The 20,358-nt window shown below is 35.8% G+C and overlaps 1 protein-coding gene across 2 annotated transcripts in view; it reads right to left on the bottom strand.

Moving 5' to 3' along the window:
• Window positions 1–20,358, bottom strand: part of LOC127878151 (solute carrier family 12 member 2-like) — a 116,093-nt gene that overhangs the window by 10,927 nt on the left and 84,808 nt on the right. Inside the window, exons 16-21 of one of the 2 annotated variants that reach the window (XM_052424596.1) lie at window positions 9,556–9,662; window positions 6,861–6,985; window positions 5,705–5,725; window positions 905–1,108; window positions 532–646; window positions 74–160 (exon numbers count right to left, since the gene is read on the bottom strand). In XM_052424596.1, the coding sequence (XP_052280556.1) occupies window positions 74–160; window positions 532–646; window positions 905–1,108; window positions 5,705–5,725; window positions 6,861–6,985; window positions 9,556–9,662 (659 nt within the window). The remainder of the gene's footprint in view (window positions 1–73; window positions 161–531; window positions 647–904; window positions 1,109–5,704; window positions 5,726–6,860; window positions 6,986–9,555; window positions 9,663–20,358) is intronic. The other variant, XM_052424598.1, reaches the window with a different exon arrangement.

The raw sequence follows: 20,358 nt of genomic DNA, 5'->3' as shown, positions 1-20,358 counted from the left end.
TTTTCATCAAAAGAATAGTCCCTATTGTTATTCTTACAGAAGAAGTAGGAAAATAATCCCTAGAGACACTTACGTTTTCTCTTGAGGCAGCTTGCCTACGTCTGTTATTATGGTCATATCTTGGCATTCAATGCGGAACTTGCTCAACAACTGTGCCATTCTGAAATTACAGTATACTGGTAGGTATTACATGAAGGTAACTTTATGTTCATTCCAGAAACTACATTTTGCACTGATATACGCTTATTTTCAAAAGAAAAAGGTTATCAAATAAATAAACAGTCAGGTTCATTCTGCACATTAACCAGAAACACAAGTCTGGAATTCTGTGATTACTGCTGGTGCTAAGTCACCTGCCGGAAAGCTATCTACAGGGTTAAACACAGGACTACACTTTCCAAATAGAAAACATTTATGTGTATAGGATTTCCTCAAAAATAGACTCCTATAAAGTCCTATATTAGAAAGTTGCTTTAGGCTGATTTCCAATGGTCTTAATCATTACTTAATAAGATCTCATGACTAACATACTGTTTTTGTTCCCTGCCCAGTTCTCCACGCTTGGTACCGGCTGTAAACACTCTCAGTCCACAGTTCTTCCAAAGAGATTGCGTTTGAAGGATGTAAGGTACCAACAGTGTCAATCCTGTAAAACATACATACTACCACCTTCAACAATCAGTAAAACTAAGGTATTTATAACAGATATAGAGGTCATACCAACATAAGCCCTTAATAGCATGAAAATGGAATTTTTAAGTTATCATTGGGATGATATCACTTGAAACAAAGCAATTTATTAATGTTTATTCACACAAAAGCTCAGTAATATATTTCTCCTTGTTATAGTCATGTTTAAATGAATGGTCGCAATGAATATAAACAAATATTCTCTATACATTACCTCCATCATCAAAGAGCCACCAGACGTCGATGGTGCCCTTCTGTTTCTTGTTGAAGATCAGGCTATTCTCCACCTTGGAGAGGCTGCGCTCAAACAAGTGATTAACATTTTCAATGGTCTGTAACTCTATGTCCTGGGGCTCCACCTCAGGGGTGCTCTGCCTTCGCATGGGAGTCAGAGCAGGAGTCACTTCATCCCCCATAGCTGCAAACAAACAACGGACAAAACAACTTTTAGAGTTATATTTCAAAAGATTTTGACCATGCAAACGATCTCTACTGACCAAAAAAAATATTCAATTTTTAATAGCTATGAACACAATTTTTAAAACATAAACTTACGAACAGCAAAAATATTAAAGACACATGGCCGTTAGAATCATTATCAAGTTTCATTCTAACAGTTTTCTGCAGGTTCTGAACTTATTTATCTCGACTTAATAAAAAAATGGTTTCTATATAGATGCCATTACAATTGGAAGAAATAATCTTCCCTGTTAAAAATTATTAAAGGAGATACGTTAACAGATTTGCACAGGTTTTCTTATCTTAATTTTTGCTATACTTACAACAAATTCTTCTTGAAAAAAAACCCATCCATTAAACTACCAACAACACCATGATGCACATGTGTTTTAAAATGTAACCATTATCTACTAAGGGTTTTATTTCAAGATAATTCTATGTCATATTTAACTAAATTGAATTGAGGTATTTTCTTTCTCCATACTAAAATGCAAGGATCTATGCATGTAGATTTCTATAGGTAAGACCCATTACTTTCCATAGTTTTTTATAATATTTTATCGCATACTAAAGCTGTAATATTACATATGAATTGCAAAATAAAATGTTAAAAGAAAACAAAATAATGGGTCCAGCTAAATATAGGCCATCATTTCTCATCATTAAGGAAAACAAGTTCAAAGCCCAGTTGTCACAAACTGTTATATCTCTGTGCTGAGAAGAGAAGTAAAATACCTGCAGAACAAGACTTCACATGCCATACAAGGCACACAAAACAGCCTATGAAAGTTAAAAGAAGAACAAGATGTGTTTGTGAAACACAATGTCCCCCTATATGATGTTTGACATTGTAGGATGACCTTGACCTTGTGAAGGATGACCTTGACCTTTCACCACTCAAAATGTGCATCTCCATGAGATACACATGCAGGCCAAATATCAAGTTGCTATCTTCAATATTGCAAAAGTATTCATAAAATAAGCGATTTGGGCCACATATATTTGACCTCTGACCTTGAAGGATGACCTTGACCTTTCACCACTCAAAATGAGCAGCTCCATGAGATGCACATGCATGCCAAATATGAAGTTGCTATCTTCAATATTGCAAAAGTATTCATAAAATGAGCGATTTTGGCCACATATAATTGACCTCTGACCTTGAAGGATGACCTTGACCTTTCACCACTCAAAATGTGCAGCTCCATGAGATACACATGCATGCCAAATATCAAGTTGCTATCTTCAATATTGCAAAAGTATTCATAAAATGAGAGATTTTGGCCACATATATTTGACCTCTGACCTTGAAGGATGACCTTGACCTTTCACCACTCAAAATGTGCAGCTTCATGAGATACACATGCATGCCAAATATGAAGTTGCTTTCTTCAATATAGCAAAAGTTATTGCAAAATGTTAAAGTTGGCGCAAACAGACAGACAGACCAACAGACCAACAGACAGACAGGGCAAAAACAATATGTCCCCCACTACTATAGTGGGGGACATAAAAATAATAGAAAATATTTGAACTATTTTTGCCATTCATAAAATGCTCAGAAGAATTGTGTACACTGAACTCAATAAAAACATTTAGTAAAACTAACAAGACTCTTACTGGTAAACAAAGCACACCACACATAACGCATGTAAAACACACATAACACATAACACAGATAACACACATTACACTGAGTTTTCAACCGAGTGCACACCCACCCCAAAACATTCTGAAAACAAAGCTGAAATTATAACGTATTTGACACTACAGACCAACCATCATGTGAATTTTATGTGTACATTTTTACAGTGTCATACAGACAATCATGTGAATTAAATGAATACATTTTACAGTGTTATGCATCCTACCAACTATCATGTGATATTCATGTGTACATTTTAGATTTTAGGGTTGTGAGCCACATAATGTACTAAATTAACACCTTATAAAAGGAATTTCATATGGCGAAATAACTTCTTGTCTAACTACATGTATGTACAAACAGCTATTGAATTTATTGTTTTTGTGTACATGAAATAATGCAACTTTTTTCTCACTTCACAACAAATTCCTAGGTACTAAGGGTTTGTTTAACTGCAAAACAAAAAATAACCAACAACAAAAATCTACAATAATATAACCCTAAAAAATCTTAGTGAGCTATTACAATAATATGTGTTTATTACATCAAAGACAGCTAACAAGATACACAAAGACAGTAACAACAGTCAGATGTAAAATCATCTACAGAGTGGAGTCCCTTACCGTGCTCTCTGGACGGAGTCCTGAGAAAAACTGTGAGCAGCATTTGCAAGAGGTAAAACATAGCATTAATCTAATACACAGGTCCCAGGATACTTTGAACATCCCATGGCAGTGGATTGTTAAATAATTAGAGTTTGTCTTAGTGAAATTAACATTTAATGTAGAAAGTCATTGACTTTTATAACATGCACCAAACTGAGCATGTAGCAGGAACACGTTCATCACCAATACCAGTTATTTTTATTCTACATTTTTAATTTAAAATATTAAATTAGCATGATTTGTTTTGACTGTATAGTGCAAATTGTCAAATAACTGATTAGCCAAACAGGTACCACATGGTTAGACAAAGTGTCCTAATAATTAAATATAAGGTCCTGGTTGTGCTTATATCGCTTTCTTGTACATTCCATGTAAACAGTCCAGCATTGACAAGCCAGAGCCACAAATAATCAAACACACCCGATTTTTTATTTTTGCATCTCTTTGATTTGTTTGACCAATGGTTTATTTTTTATAATTCATTTTCATCTAGATGGAATTACTTGGGAAGAATTCAAATTTTATGGAGAAAATTGTCATTGACGCATGCAACAGCTTTTTTTCATAGACCTGTAAGTTTTTTAACTTCCATGTTATAAGTTGAAACACATACACCACATAAAATCTAATGCTCTATAAGCGCTGATTTAATTGGAAATTGATGAGGACGCTTAAAGCCATTTGACTTTGCTTCTTTGTTATGCTAAACATGTTGAGAAGTGTTAAGACTATGCACATACACAACGACTGTATATATGTAATGCATTATTGGTAAACTGCATATCAAAAGCAATGACCATTATGTTTTTACCTAAAAAGATGCATGAATTAACATTTAAGGACACTGTGCAAATGTTAGTAAGAATGAAGTCAACAGAAGATGGGGCCAGATGGGTCTTCATAACAATCCATGTAAAGTGTTAATAACATTAAGTCAGTACTCAGACAAGATAAGCTGTATCAGTGCAAGAACAAAAGACAATCATAAATATATGCAGAAACATGAGCAGTAAGATGCATATATAACTAATGGATTTTTTGCATGTATACGTATAAGAATTGAGTTATAAAAATAAGGTGCAGATAAATGATGCTGTAAGTAACACTTGTGTCTGCTTGCATCTGTGATATTATTTAAGGTTCAATATAATTCTTAAAGCTTATAAATAGCACATTCATATTATCAGTAGATTTTATAAATATTGTGTTATAAGGTAGCAGAAACCAGACTTTTTGAAAGCTTTAAAAGTGTCAGAAAATCAGTAAAACAATCTATCAAAACTTGGCGACCGAAATGAATTCTACCTACTCAAAGTGTGACCTTGACCTTTGAGATATCGATGTAATTCTTTTGCGCGACACACCGTCCAATGATGGTGAACAAATATGCCAAATGATTTTAAAATCTCACAATGAACAACATAGTTATTGCCCTGACAAGATTTCGGGACAGACCAACAGACCGACAGACCAACTTGTTTTTCAACACAAGTTTTTTAAACAGATTCGATCTCAGCCAAGAAAATGTCAAGATTAACATTCTGACAAAGTTTGTACCATGTTTGAGTTATAAATGTAGTCTCTAGAGTGGTAAAAAGGTTTTTCTAAAGTCAAAACTTGACCTAAATATTATCCAAATAAACTTAAGTTTTAAAAAGACTGGGTAATAAATGAGGCCTCTAAAGTGGTTAAAAGATTTGTCTACAAGGTCACCAGTGACCTAATATTTAGAAAAAACAAATGTGATTCCAACTTGGCCCAGATATTGCCCAGATAAACATGACCAAATCATCCAGATTGAGTCATACATGTGGCCTCTAGAATGATGAAAAGATTTAACCTAGTGACCTAGTTCTTACAGGCACATGACCTTTTTTTTAACTCTCCCTAAATATTGTCCAAATAAACATTCTGGCTATGTTTCATCAAGTTTGGATGACAAATGTGGCCTATAGATAGGTAACAAGCTAAAAGTTGGTTGACGATATGCACTGCACCACAACAGGCGCCGGACATACATGTGTGTAGTGTGATCACAATAGCTCACCTTGAGCACTGTGTGTTCATGTGAGCTTAACACTGTAATCATACCAATGCTAACAGGTAGTGAAGTGAAATATTCTCGCAAAGAAAAAGCTTTCAGTCATTGCACGAGAGTGAAGTATTGAAACGGAAACCAAAGAATTGCATTTCATATTGCCCATAGCTTAGCAAAGACTTGTGTTTGGTATTGCCCATAGCTTACCATCTGCAGTATGAACATGGCCTGTTAATAATTACATTGATAATAAGTACCTGTATATAAACTGATTCAAAATCAAATCAAATCAATATTTATTTATTGTCGGTATGATTTACAAAACATTATAACATAAGCTATGAATAGCTTTTGACCGACAGATTAAAATCTAGCTTCACTATGTACATCTATATCTGAATATACCGGTACTCAATTACCAATAACCAGCTACAAAACTTGATGGAACTTGGTTAAATAGTCAACCATTTATAGGACATGCAAGACATTGAACAAAATGATTGTTACAGAGTTTCAGGATGAAACCAACACATTCACTTAATACACGTCATAATGTATTGGGATTGTTTGGATAAACACTCAATAAATATTATGCAATACATGTACTGTATTGGGATTGTTTGGATAAACACTCAATTAATAGATTTTAAGCATATTGGAATTGTTTGGATTAACACCCAATTAATAGATGTAATAATTGGGATTTTCAGATTCAACACTCAATTAATACACGTAACAATTTTTGGTTTGTCTGGTTAAATATTGAAAAAATTAAAAATATTTACCCGATGCCATATTTCATCAAAACTGTAAAGCAAGCCTTGCATAAGAGTGCAAACTTATCCAAATTAGTAAACCTTATCAGCTGCATAAAAATATAAATCTGCTACTGAACAAAACTGTAAATAAATATTGACAAACTTTGATCATTAATTTAGATCTAAAAACTTAATTTAAATGGAGAATCTTATCAAACATGGATAGTTTGATATCTAAAGATACAAATGTTTTTGAAAGCCTAATGTTTGATAATATTTACCTCATACAATTTTGCTTATTGAAAGAGCTCTGATCATGGAAAACAGGGCTTAATGCATGTGCATCAAGTGTCATCCCAGATTATCCTGTGCAGTCTGCTGCATGTGCGTAAAGTGCTGTCCCAGATTATCCTGTGCAATCCGCACAGGGTAATCAAGGACAACAATGTCTGCCAAGACTGGATTTTTGCTAACAAGATACTTCCTTAAAATCATAATTTCAATGCACAGGCTAATCTGGGACGACACTTTACACACATGCATTAAGCCCAGTTTTCAAAGAACGAGACTGCCAATACACCCCTATTTCGTGTAATGCCACCTACCATCATAGTTTTTCTCATCCTCCTCATGTATGTTCAAGTCTTCCGGCTGCATGTCAGGATCCTCTGAGAAGAGCCTCTCAGGTGTCCGCAGTATGCCCACTCCATAGTCGCAGTCAAAGGCATCACTGAAAACACCAACACATCAACACTGAAAACATCAAACTTTGGTCAAATTTAGCCAGCATGGAATGTAATAGAGCAATATTATGTTTTCTGTTTATGTTATTTAAATCATTCTGCAGTATTAGAAAAAAATTCTGCTACCTTTTTTCAGGAGTTTACATCTTTTTTGAAAATTATATTTTTTTCACATTTTATTTAAAAAAAATTCTGAAAGGTGGGGGGAGGGGGTGGGGTCATGTTGACACTTTTAATCAGAGTTTAAGGTTTTAAGGTTTTACTTTTCAGCAATATTTTTTTCAAACATAAATGTTCTTGTTTCATTAATTTAGAGATAAGAGGTCTATGTTAACATCAAATACTAACAAATGAACAAGGGCTGTTTGTAAAACATGCATGCCCCCCAATAGGCTGTCAGTTGTAGTGGCAGCCATTGAGTGAATATGTTTTTTGTCACTGTGACCTTGACCTTTGACCTAGTGACCTGAAAATCAATAGGGGTCATCTGCCAGTCATGATCAATGTACCAATGAGGTTTCATGATCCGAAGCCTAATTATTATATAGTTATCATCAGGAAACCGTTGTACTGTTTTGAGTCACTGTGACCTTGACCTAGTGACCCTAAAATTAATAGGGGTCATCTACCAGTCATGATCAATGTACCTATGAAGTTTCATGATCCTAGGCGTAAGCATTCTTGAGTTATCATCCGGAAACCATTTTACTGTTTTGTGTCACTGTGACCTTGACCTTTGACCTAGTGACCTGAAAATCAATAGGGGTCACCTGCCAGTCATTATCAATGTACTTATAAAGTTTCATGATCCTAGGCATAAGCATTCTTGAGATATCATCCTGAAACCATTTTACTGTTTCGAGTCACTGTGACCTTGACCTTTGACCTAGTGACCTGAAAATCTTTAGGGGTCATCTGCCAGTCATGATCAATGTTCCTATGAATTTTCATGATCCTAGGAATAAGCATTCTCGATTTATCATCTGGAAACCATTTTACTGTTTCAAGTCACTGTGACGTTGACCTTTGACCTGAGTGACCTGAAAATCAATAGGGGTCATCTGCCAGTCATGATCAACGTACTTATGAAGTTTCATGATCCTAGGCATAAGCATTCTTGAGTTATCATCCGGAAACCATTTTACTGTTTCGAGTCACTGTGACCTTGACCTTTGACCTAGTGACCTGAAAATCAAATAGGGGTCATCTGCCAGTCATGATCAATGTTCCTATGAAGTTTCATGATCCTAGGCATAAGCGTTCTTGAGTTATCATCCGAAACCATCTGGTGGACGGACCGACGGACGGACCGACCGACCGACGTGCAAAACAGTATACCCCCTCTTCTTCGAAGGGGGCCATAATAACAAACGCAGTTGGTTAATTTTAAAACCTAAAGATGTTTGAATTGTACAAATTTACTTACAAATTTCAGTATCCTTCTAATGGTCTAATAATCTGTATAGTTCTCAGCATCATCCAAAATACTTATGGGTATCTGATCATGCAATTTTCAGTAAGTTCAAAGGCCATCTGTTTACATGTATTCGTACACTTTTATTTATGTCTGTTTTTAACACGGCTTTAATGGGTTCTATATTTCAATATGCACTTTTTGGGTAACAAAACATTGTGTTTGCTGCTCTATATACATGTAGAGTGTTAATATTATCATAATACTTCCAGAGTTTAGTTTGCAGTCCCAAACAATATTGTATCTAAATCTATTGTCACAAGTTTTTGGCACTTCAAACAATTGTTAACAAATAAATATATTGCTTATGATCCGTAAAATATTTGATAATTTTTGTTATTACTCAACATAAATTTCTTTAAAGTAATTTTAAGCCATAGTATAAGATATTACTAGGATCCTTCAAATATATTCCAGTAGGTTGTGCAAGCAATTCAACATGAGTGTGACTTTTACAGATGGAATGTAAAAGGATGACAAATGGACAAAATAATAAAGACATATTACACCTCATCGTTTATTTGCCCATAAGACTTGGAAAAGCCAAGAACTATTATAAAATTCAAAAGTTGAATTACTTTTTGATGTAAACAATGAGACACTTGATCAACCGATGCTAGCTTCTGATGTGATGTTTGCTTACATCATATTTCATTAAAACAATTAACTGGATTTAGACATCATCAAGACCTTAATGAAAATATAAAAGTGCTAAGTGTGGGCATAATGAGACTGTACGAACAAGACCATTGTCAGATTTTTAATATATTTTTTTTATATAATTGTTGACATAGCAACCAGAATTTTTGATGTAGGAATAAAATAAAATGACGTGCATAATGTCAATATTGCCATCTATCCATGTTTCAAGTTTCATGAAAAAATATGAAGAACTTTTAAAGTTATCGCAGGATCCAGAAAAGTATGATGGACAGACTGACAAACAGACACACAGAGCGCAAACCATAAGTCCTCTGCGGCGAAACCGGTAGGGGACGATAAGCAAACATCCGGCTAATAGCCACATGCTATGTGGTAGTCAAAATCACAATCTATTCAACCAATGAGCATAAGGTGCCTTACTGTATCACACTGAGGTAGGTGTCCATGTTGGTGGGTTCATCTGTGATCCACGTGGACTTGAAGCCCATCATCAGGATGTTGGGTTTCAACTTTCCAATGCCTGCCGTCTGAAATACCAATCACACCAGTTCCAACACTGAGGGGCACATGTACACATAGTTGTAGAATGAGCCTACATTTACTGACTAATTGGCTTGTTGACAAAAGCTGGCTTATTTACTGATACATTTTGTTAAAATGCTGGTTAAAATCATGATATCATGGATATATCAAACAGGTCAATCAGATGATTGAAATATTATGGGATTGCAGTTTATAATTAGAAAGCTTGAAAATAACAATTTTCTACATTTTCAGTTGGTTTGTTTTCTAATTCTGAAGGATTACCTGGTAGAGTTAAAATTTAAAGACATAAAACACCATGGAGTCAACTTGTTTGTTCACCTAATATTAACATAACTAGTGACCTCAAAATCAATAGGGGTCATCTGCGAGTCATGATCAATCTACCCATGAAGTTTCATGATCCTAGGCGTATGCATTCTTGAGTTATCATCTGGAAACCATTTTACTATTTCGGGTCACCGTGACCTTGACCTTTGACCTAGTGACCTCAAAATCAATAGGGGTCATCTGCGAGTCATGATCAATCTACCCATGAAGTTTCATGATCCTAGGCATATGCGTTCTTGAGTTATCATTCAAAAACCATTTTACTATTTCGGGTCACCGTGACCTTGACCTTTGACCTAGTGACCTCAAAATCAATAGGGGTCATCTGCGAGTCATGATCAATGTACCTATGAAGTTTCATGATCCTAGGCCCAAGCGTTCTTGAGTTATCGTCTGACAACCACCTGGGGGACGGACTGACCGACATGAGCAAAGCAATATACCCCCTCTTCTTCGAAGGGGGCCTAATAAACAAAAATGCAAATGTATGTACACTGAATAACACATTCACATAAATATGAGACCTAACATCCACTGAAATATAAGCATACAGTGGAAACCCTCTAAACTGGATCCTCTCTATACCGGAATCCTCTCTAAACCGGACAAATTGTCCGGTCCCATTTTTTCTCTATACAACCAGGTGTTAAATATCTCCTCAAGACCGGAATCCCATCAATTCCGAATTCCTGTCATTCTTTAAATCAAAACTGGGTTATTCCATATGTAATTGTACCTCTCTAAACCGTTCAGGACCAGTTGATTGCACCTCAGACCTAGAGTCGACAACTTGTGAATAGCGGATTAAAGACGCGTGAAATTAATAAAGGTGGTTGAAAATTTTGCAAACTGTAAATATCGCAAAAGAATTTAAAGAGACTTGGCCTTTGATGTACATATCAATCAATAGAAGTGATAATACTGATTATAATTACTGATAACAGACATAGGGTTATTTAGTGTGTTTTGGTTTTGATGTAGGAAGCCATGCTCAATTTTAACTAGAAATGGCGAGGCAGAGGCCAATGCGTATCCCAACGCCGCATGTTTGACCCAGGGGCGCCCCAGGGTTGGTATTGGGCCATGCATAGTTGAGATTGACTGTATTGTCATAAGAGATGTTCAGTATCAACTGGAAGTAAATCGGTGTAGAAATGATTAAGTTAATATAAAAAAACATATAACAAGAGATGTGTTTGTCAGAAACACAATGCCCCCTACTGCGCCGCTTTGATTTATTTAAAAACAAAATCATTTGGCAGGTTCATTAATTACCTCCCTTTAAAGCATATTACTTCCCTTGGATTTTTTTCTTTTCTGCGTAAGCTGTATTAAGCCAGCTTTTCACCCTGACTTGACCTTTGTAAGTGTCCAATAATATTCAAATAAAATTTCTTAATACACTTCATTTATTCCATTGGCTGATTTGAGTATAACACCAGAACATTGGAAACATATCCGCGTCTTTGTAACACTGTTTTACTGCATGAAACAATTTTATCTCTGATGAAAAGGCTCAATAGATAGAACAGTTTTACAATCAATTTTCGACATAAATACAGTTTGTGCGTTCACCTTTTATTTTCAGAGAATTATCAGCACAAAAGCGTTTATACTAATGGCTATATTCTCATATTTAGTACTTACTTGCATTGCATTTCAACCCGCGAGGTTTCGGGTCAATTCGCGGCCAGTGTGTTAAAGTCAGAGTTTATATACAGTTTATCACCGGAGTTCGCAGAAGGGGTTGCGATCTTTTCATTGAAGGAAAAAATTGGAATCTATGCTATTTTGCTATTTTTGTCTGATGCAGTAAATAGTTTGTTTAGTCGCTTTGTCGATATATCAATATTTTAGGCACAGCTGTTGCCTTGGTCGTGTACAGTTGGCGTAAACAAGCCGTCGTTTCAGCAGCAGAATTGTTACCTAACTTTAATGCATTGCATTCCAATCCGCAAGGTATCAAGGTCAGTTTGCGGTCAGTTGCAGAAATCTTTATATAAACGCCGTCTCGTAAACTTTGTGCACTTGAAGTCTGTTTTGATCAGAAAGATACTAAATAAAGATATTCGGCGATATTATTGTGGTATGTCAATCATCGATTTTTAATATGTTTTCAACATTTGCATGATAAGGACCAATTTTGATAAAATAAATTAGAAATATTTATCCATTTAGACCAGTTTATTAAGCATGAGCACAATAATTCACTATACTATAATTATGCAATTAAATAAGATTCGAGTATTGCCGGCTGACCTATATGCACTCGTTTATTTTCATGTTTCTTGTGTTTTTCTATCCTGTAAATATAGATATCTGAGTAATAATATCACATAAAGCAAAATAAGCCACGAAATCTGGCGCAACACCCCGTAATTGATTTGCTTGTGATGTAGCTAAGAACTGCGCAGAAAAAAGGCATCCGCTACTTTTTATCTCATAGAGATAACTTTTGATCGTTCATAAACATCGACCACAATCAACGCCGTATATATTTTTTAAAGATATTTCTTGTTACCTTTGACCTTGAAGGATGACCATGACCATGACCTTTCACCACTCAAAATGGGCAGCTCCATGAGATACACATGCATGCCAAATATCAAGTTGCTATATTCAATATTGCAAAAGTTATGGCCAATGTAAAAGTACATCAAATAAAAACAAGAGCACCGCCTTGCGGGTGCAGACTGCTCATCTATTTTTCTTTTTAAAGAAGTAGGGACCTATCTCAATTTCAATCACAAAGGAGGGAGGGGTGGAGTGGAGAGGGGTGTATAGTTAGCGTTTTTCCCAGGAAGGCAAAGGGGCATGGCGCATTACTTTCAAAAAGGGCATTTTAGCGCGCAGTTTAGGCAAAAAAGGGCAAAAACGTTCCCTGAATACCTGAATTACGGGGAAACATGTAATCGCATCAGAAGCAGTTGTGGAAAAAATAACATATAAACAAGCACATTTAATGGTAATTGATGTATTTAACTTACTATGATTTATATTAATATATTTACCTTGCAATGTACATTTAAGTTCCATGTTGTTTCAATAAACTGTACAGCACGACAAACATAATAAAGCAATATATGCATATGAATCTGATTATACACAGATCCACTAACATATAAAGGAAACCATGTTTGTCTTATCCCATTTTCTAACAATAATCTCGACAGATGTTTAAAATAACATTGCGAGTAAATTGATCGCTAACAATATGCAAACACTCGTTTCCGTGACATACATCAATTGAGTAGATTACAAATAAATAAATAATGTTGTTGCTATCTAAAACATGTTTATGCATCATTGATTATCACAGACATTTCATTAATTCCTTCTTAATGTATAATCTCCATCGTTAATTCGATCGTTTACGACGTTATTTGCCATTTTTGCCGAGTCACAATTTAATTCTGTATAGTCCTCCATGTTGATAAAATGTCAAATGATGTAAGCGACATGTGCGCATAGCAACGTTAAATCGTATACAGTCCAACCCCTACTTCCGGTCACTCCGTGTAGGCGGCCGGTCTGTGCCGCGACCGTCGATAAACACTATATAATACACCCCTCTTAAGCGGTAACCCCGTTTCTCCGGCCAGCGGCCAGCAATTTTGCATCCCAAATGTTTAATTCCCCCATATGAGTGGTCACGCACAAGTAAGTCAGTCATGTACATTGGCAAAATTACACAGACGCAACGGCGAAAAAATTGATACGTACTTCCAGTCTGCGGTTGAGGCTCTGTAGTACTGAAGCGTGATGTGTGATAAACATTTTGACAGCCTGTTTGCAAATTGCAATTAATTAGCGGCGGATTATCGGGTTATCGGGTTAAAAGCAATATGCGACCGTTTGATCTTTTTGTTTCCGCACGTGCGAATATCACCTATTATTACTGGAAAGGAGATTCTTAATTTATAATTTATTATTTGTAGCTCATGCTATTTCAAGCACACATTTATGACAATTATCGGCTAATTAAAAGTTAAAAAGAACAACAAAACTTTTAATCGAAATCAACTGATCTACATGTTCTCTGTGCTACAAAGTTTTTATCCAAAAATCAATACACGCATGCTTTCGAACCATGGGTATGGCATGACATTGTACATTGGTGCATAATTTTCGCGCGCTTTTGTCGGGACAAAGGAAATACACGATGCTAGAATTTGTAAACGTCTCGTTAACATTAAACAATTGGGAGTGTGTTTCGGATTACAAATTATTATTCTCATTTGGAAATAAAACAAAACATTTATATTTGTTTTATATTAACAATGATTTCAATATTAATTTTGATAAAACCGTTTACGCGGCGAAAAAATGTTTTTATTATATTATGCATGAAAAGCACAATTACCAGGAGGATTACACCCGGTTGCTATTATCAGTCTCTTAAGTAACTGGCCACGATTTTATCGTGAAGGAGATCACTGTCGGGACCAATTCGTGCGGTAGGTATTCAAAGCCATAAAACTGCAATAAACCGATTAAATTATCGATCCATAGTGACACGGGAGTTATTCACGCATAACTGATTCACAACTGTTCCCATCTTAAGTGCATAGTGGCCATACAACGCGCATTGTGTAAACAATGAATCATGAGAATGATTCTTTTTCATTGACTTGATTCTGATGATGATGATATTGATGATGATTAGAAAGATGAATAGAATATTTTTTGAATGAAAATGTTTTCTTATAGCTGATTTTAGAAAGGAAGAAATAAAATTATTTTAAGTCTATACATTGTTTAGTACATGTACACATATTTACCATTTTGTTTATACTAAAAATTGAACAGTTGGCCATGCACTCATTAACTCCAGACTCCCTATGACCCAACCCCCTCTTAACAGGCCACCCCGCTTAAGCAGCCAACTTGGCTGTTTCCCTTGACTGGCTGCTTAAGAGGGGTTGGACTGTACGCGATTCGCATTTTGTTAAATTGGCATACGTCTCAGTAATTATTTCAATAATTAGATCTAATTATCTTAAAGACGAAAACGATAAAGAATAAATTTGTTTGTGAATTTAAATGTAATTATGCGTAAAAATATATGTTTTGATATAACTGAATAATGCATGCAAAGCACAATTGCCACGAGAATAACATCGAGTTTTTCATCAAAAGTCTCCGAAAAAATGATTATATCGTGGAGGAGTACACATTGCCGAGCGAAAAGTGCGCTTGGTATAACATAGCCTCCGGCATTATCGATTAATACTGACACGGGGTTATTCACGCATGACTAATTCACAGCTTTGGAGAAGTCAGTAAGACCTACCTATTAATCGAGCACTGTTATAGATTAAATCTGCTCAATTAAATATAGTCGATTAGACGTTGACGTCTCTCGAGTAAATCAAGCACAGTCGGAGCGTCACAGACAATCAAGGAGGCTGATTTTGCGGACCAAGTTAGATCGTAAGGCAATAAAGATGTTATCGATAAGGGCGCGTGGCGAAATTTGCCATTGAAAAAAGGGCGCGTGGCGAAATTTGCCTTTGAAAAGGGCAGCGTGGCGATCCAGGAGGGCGGCGTGGCTTTTCGCCACGCTAAAATGGCCTGGGAAAAACACTAATAGTGTGGGGTGTGGTCATTTATTACATTTTCTTCCAAAAATGCAAAAAAAAAATTAGGGGGGGATTCTTGGGTGGGATGGTTGGACGGTATTTCAAAAATAACATAATAAAAATAAATATTTGTGTTTTTTAACCATGTTTGAAAAAAACAAGAGATGTGTTTGTCAGAAACACAATGCCCCCTATTGCGCCGCTTTTTTTTTACCTTGAAGGATGACCTTGACCGTTAACTCCCACCACTCAAAATGTGCAGCTTCATGATAACGCCACTTTAAAAACTTTTTTTATATTATTATATATATATATATATATATATATATAGTCTTTATTAACCTCGTCCATAGGTATAAAAACTTTTTTTGACCTTTGACCTTGAAGGATGACCTTGACCATGAACTTTTACTACTAAAAATGTGTAGCTTCATGATAACACCGCTTTGAAATTATTTTTTTTACCTTTGACCTTGCCGGATGACCTTGACCTTGAAGAATGACGTTGACCTTGAACTTCCACCACTCAAAATGTGCAGCTTCATGAGAATGCCGCTTTGAAAGTTTTAATTTTTTTTTACCTTGAAGGATGACCTTGATCTTTAACTTCCACAACTCAAAATGTGCAGCTTCATGATAACGCCGCTTTGATGGGAGTTTTTTACCTTTGACCTTGAAGGATGACCTTGACCTTGAAGGATGACCTTGACCTTTAACTTCCACCACTCAAAATGTGCAGCTTCATGATAACACTGCTTTGATTTTTTTTACCTTTGACCTTGAAGGATGACCTTGAAGGATGATCTTGACCATGAACTTCCACCACTCAAAATGTGTAGCTTAATGATAAGCCGCTTTGATTATTTTTTTTTGACCTTTGATTTTGAAGGATGACCTTGAAGACTGACCTTGACTTTGAACTTCCACCACTCAAAATGTGCAGCTTCATGAGATACACATGCATGCCAAATATCAAGTTGCTATCTTCAAAAAAGTTATGGCCAATGTTAGTTTTCGGACAGACAGACGCCATATATTTGACATTTGAACTTGAAGGATGACCTTCACCTTTCACCACTAAAAACGTTCAGCTCCATGAGATACACATGCATGCCAAATATCAAGTTGCTATCTTCAATATTGAAAAAGTTATGGCCAATGTTAAAGTTTTCAATGGGACAGACACCATAAATTTGACATTTGACCTTGAAGGATGACCTTGACCTTTCACCACTCAAAATGTGCAGCTGTATGAGATACACATGCATGCCAAATATCAAGTTGCTATCTTCAAAAGTGAAAAAGTTATGGCCAATGTCAAAGTTCTTTCGGACGGACATGGTTTGGGGGGGGGGCATGGTTTGGGTGGAGTCTATTGTGGTATGTCAGGTAAGAGTTGTTTTGTCAAAGTATCAATCGAATCGAATCATAAATAAAGAAGTTATGGCAATTTTAGCAAAATTTTATAATTTGACCTTGAGAGTCAAGGTCATTCAAAGGTCAAGGTAAAAACTTGCCATGTACAGTACCCTCATGATAGCATGAAAGTATTTGAAATTTAAAAGCAATAGCCTTGATACTTTAGAAGTAAAGTGGATCTAAACACAAAATGTAACCATATATTCAAAGTTACTAAGTCAAAATAGGGCCATAATTCCGTAAAAAAGACAACCAGAGTTATGCAACTTATCATTTAATGTCCCCTTATGATAGTTTGCGAGTGTTCACAGTATGAAAGCAATATCTATGATACTTTAGGGGTAAAGTGGACCAAAACACAAAACTTAACCAAATTTTCAAGTATAAAGGGCCCATAATTCCGTCAAAATGCCAGTCAGAGTTACATAACTTTGCCTGCACAGTCCCCTTACGATAGTTAGTAAGTGTTGCAAGTATGAAAGCAATCGCTTTAATACTTTAGGAAAAAAGTGGACCTAAACACAAAACTTAACCAAATTTTCAATTTTTTTAGTATAAAAAGGGCACATAATTCTGTCAAAATGCCAGTCAGAGTTACATAACTTTGCCTGCAAAGTCCCCTTATGTTAGTTAGTAAGTGTTGCAAGTATGAAAGTAATAGCTTTCCTACTTAAGGAATAAAATGGACCTAAACACGAAACTTAACCAAAATTTTCAATTTAGTATAAAAAGGGCACATAATTCTGTCAAAATGCAAGCCAGAGTTATCTAACTTTGCCTGCCCAGTCCCCTCATGATAGTTAGTAAGTGTACCAAGTTTGAATGCAATAGCATTGATACTTTATGAGAAAAGTGGACCTAAACGCAAAACTTAACCAGACGCCGACGCCAAGGTGATGACAATAGGTCATAATTTTTTTTCAAAAAATAGATGAGCTAAAAATGAGTGAAAATCTCTCACCGAGCCCCACCCCAACTCCCTTAACTTTTGACCCAGGGGTCAGATCAAAATTCCGAATAGTGAAGGGTTGCACAAATGCTCATAACTACCATGTATAAGTATCAAGGTTCTAGTGCTTATAGTGTTGGAAGAGATCGTGGCCAGTACGGACGGACGGACGGAAGACGGAGATAACCACAATATCCCCACTTTTTCTCCGAAAAGTGTGGGGATAATAAGATTAATGCTAATGTTATTTAGTTTTTAATTGTTTATTACAATTGCTAATTTAGTGTCATATAAAATGGGGATTTTGCATTGTTCTTGAATCAGTTGCATTTAGATATTTATTTAGATTTTGAAATTGGCAATTAATAGATAACAAAGACTAACAAGAGCACCGCATAACGGGTGCCACACTCGACTGCGAAAGCTTGTCAGAAAATATTATTTTTTGTTTTTTTTAGAGGTCACAGTGACCTTGACCTTCGACCTAGTGACCCAAAATGGATGTGGCGTGTAGAACTCATCAAGGTGCATCTACATATGAAGTTTCAAAGTAGTAGGTAGAAGCACTTTGATTTTAGAGCCAATGTTAAGGTTTTAGCACGACGCCTGCGGACGACGAGCAGGCTATGACAATACCTTGGGTTTTCTCTGAAAACAGCCTCGCTAAAAATGTCAGAACCGCCTACTTAGAGAATGCGCGTGTAATTGTCCCTAGAAGACACAATCAAACTGATAAAAGAGTCTCATATGTTGCTCTATGTTGTGACTGATATTGCTTTTGAATCAACAGATTAAGTAAAATGTGTTGTAATGTTAAGCAATATAAATTAATGTTTTGTATAAATAAACTACAGTCAATCTTGTGCTTGTGACTTGAATTAAGCGACTTTTGTCTTATGTGACCATTTTAAATCCCGCCCGAGCGTTTTACCTATATTTTCATATTGTATTAAGCGACTTTTGCCTTACGCGACCAGCGACCGCTGATTTTAGTGTATTTTGATGCCCGAGTCTTGAATTAAGCGACCGCTTTAAGAAAAAGTGGTAAATCTGTTCAGGGACAAATCAGTGTTGATTGTTTATCTAAGCCGATAACATGAACGATGACATCTATGTTTTGATTTCACACCAGCTATTTTCCTTTGTCTCGATGACCGGTTCTGACAAGTGTTAATGCTGACAGCGTATCAATTTTTGGTGTCGAATAATACAGTGAGGTATTGCCAACAGTCTACAGGTTAAAGAGTTTACTATCTCGGACTTTAAGTGACAAATTTGATCGCCGATTTTATTGCTGAAACAATGCGCCGACGCCACAAACATTTCCACAGTGTTCTCGAAAGGTGTAAAAAATAAACTATTAATCGGTAACATGTGCACGTAAATTTAATCGCTTATGAGTTTGGAGTCAGAAAAACTAGAGCTGCAACGATTCGATCCGATTCATCGAAAATCGATTCGAAATGTTTCGATTCGATTTCTGATACCAAACCTACCAAATTCGATTCGATTCTTTAACATATATACATATATATACATAGATAAGTAAAGCACGCTGTATTCTGACTATTGATACGGGGAGGTGAAGGTTTTATCTTTACCTGTAATTACGACCCGCGCGATTGGTTGCTTATTACTTTAGTCATCCAATCAATAAGGGCGTTACGGTCTACTTTCGGAAAAAGCGTCAAAATGGCTGAACAAGTTGTTGCCGACAAATTTAAATTATCAGATGCGCCTAAGAAGCTAAAATCAAAAGTGTGGCAGTATTTTGGGTTTCGGGATGGTAGCCCTACCGATAAAGCAAAGTGTAAACTGTGCTTCACGGATGTGGCGTACGCAAAGTCCGGCTCAACCACTTATCTAATGCAACATGTCAAAGGCAAACATAACGTTGATTTAGCAAGACTAAGAGGTCGCACAAGTGCAACTACTGAAGTCGCGAGCCAGAAAAGTAGTTCTATTTCTGTTGGAATTTTGTTAAGTTTATTAGAGAATGTGACTTGTCCTTCAGGTAACAGGTGATGCTGTCATGTCACAATGGAAGACATGCTTATAGCGGTTTTGGGTAAAAGTATAATAGTGATAGTACTACCATTCACCTGATTCCAGATACATTCTTATGATTATTTATTTATTTATTATATTATTGTGTAATCAACACAATCTTCTAGTCACAAGTTTTTATATTACAATTCCTAATTTGCTTTTCTTTTTTATTTGTTTTATTGAAATCACATTTGAAAAGAAATGTTAATTTTGAGGCATAAGAGTGAATATATGAAAAAAACTAGGTTTGAAGATGAATCGAATCGAAAAAATCGGTACCGGAGTGTCTGAAATCGATATCGAATCGAGCTGTTGGTGAATCGTTGCAGCTTTAGGAAAAACCCATTCTCC

This window comes from Dreissena polymorpha, chromosome 4, assembly GCF_020536995.1.
Source record: "Dreissena polymorpha isolate Duluth1 chromosome 4, UMN_Dpol_1.0, whole genome shotgun sequence".
Classification (NCBI taxonomy): Eukaryota; Metazoa; Mollusca; class Bivalvia; order Myida; family Dreissenidae; genus Dreissena; species Dreissena polymorpha.
This window is presented reverse-complemented; position numbering and strand designations above follow the sequence as displayed.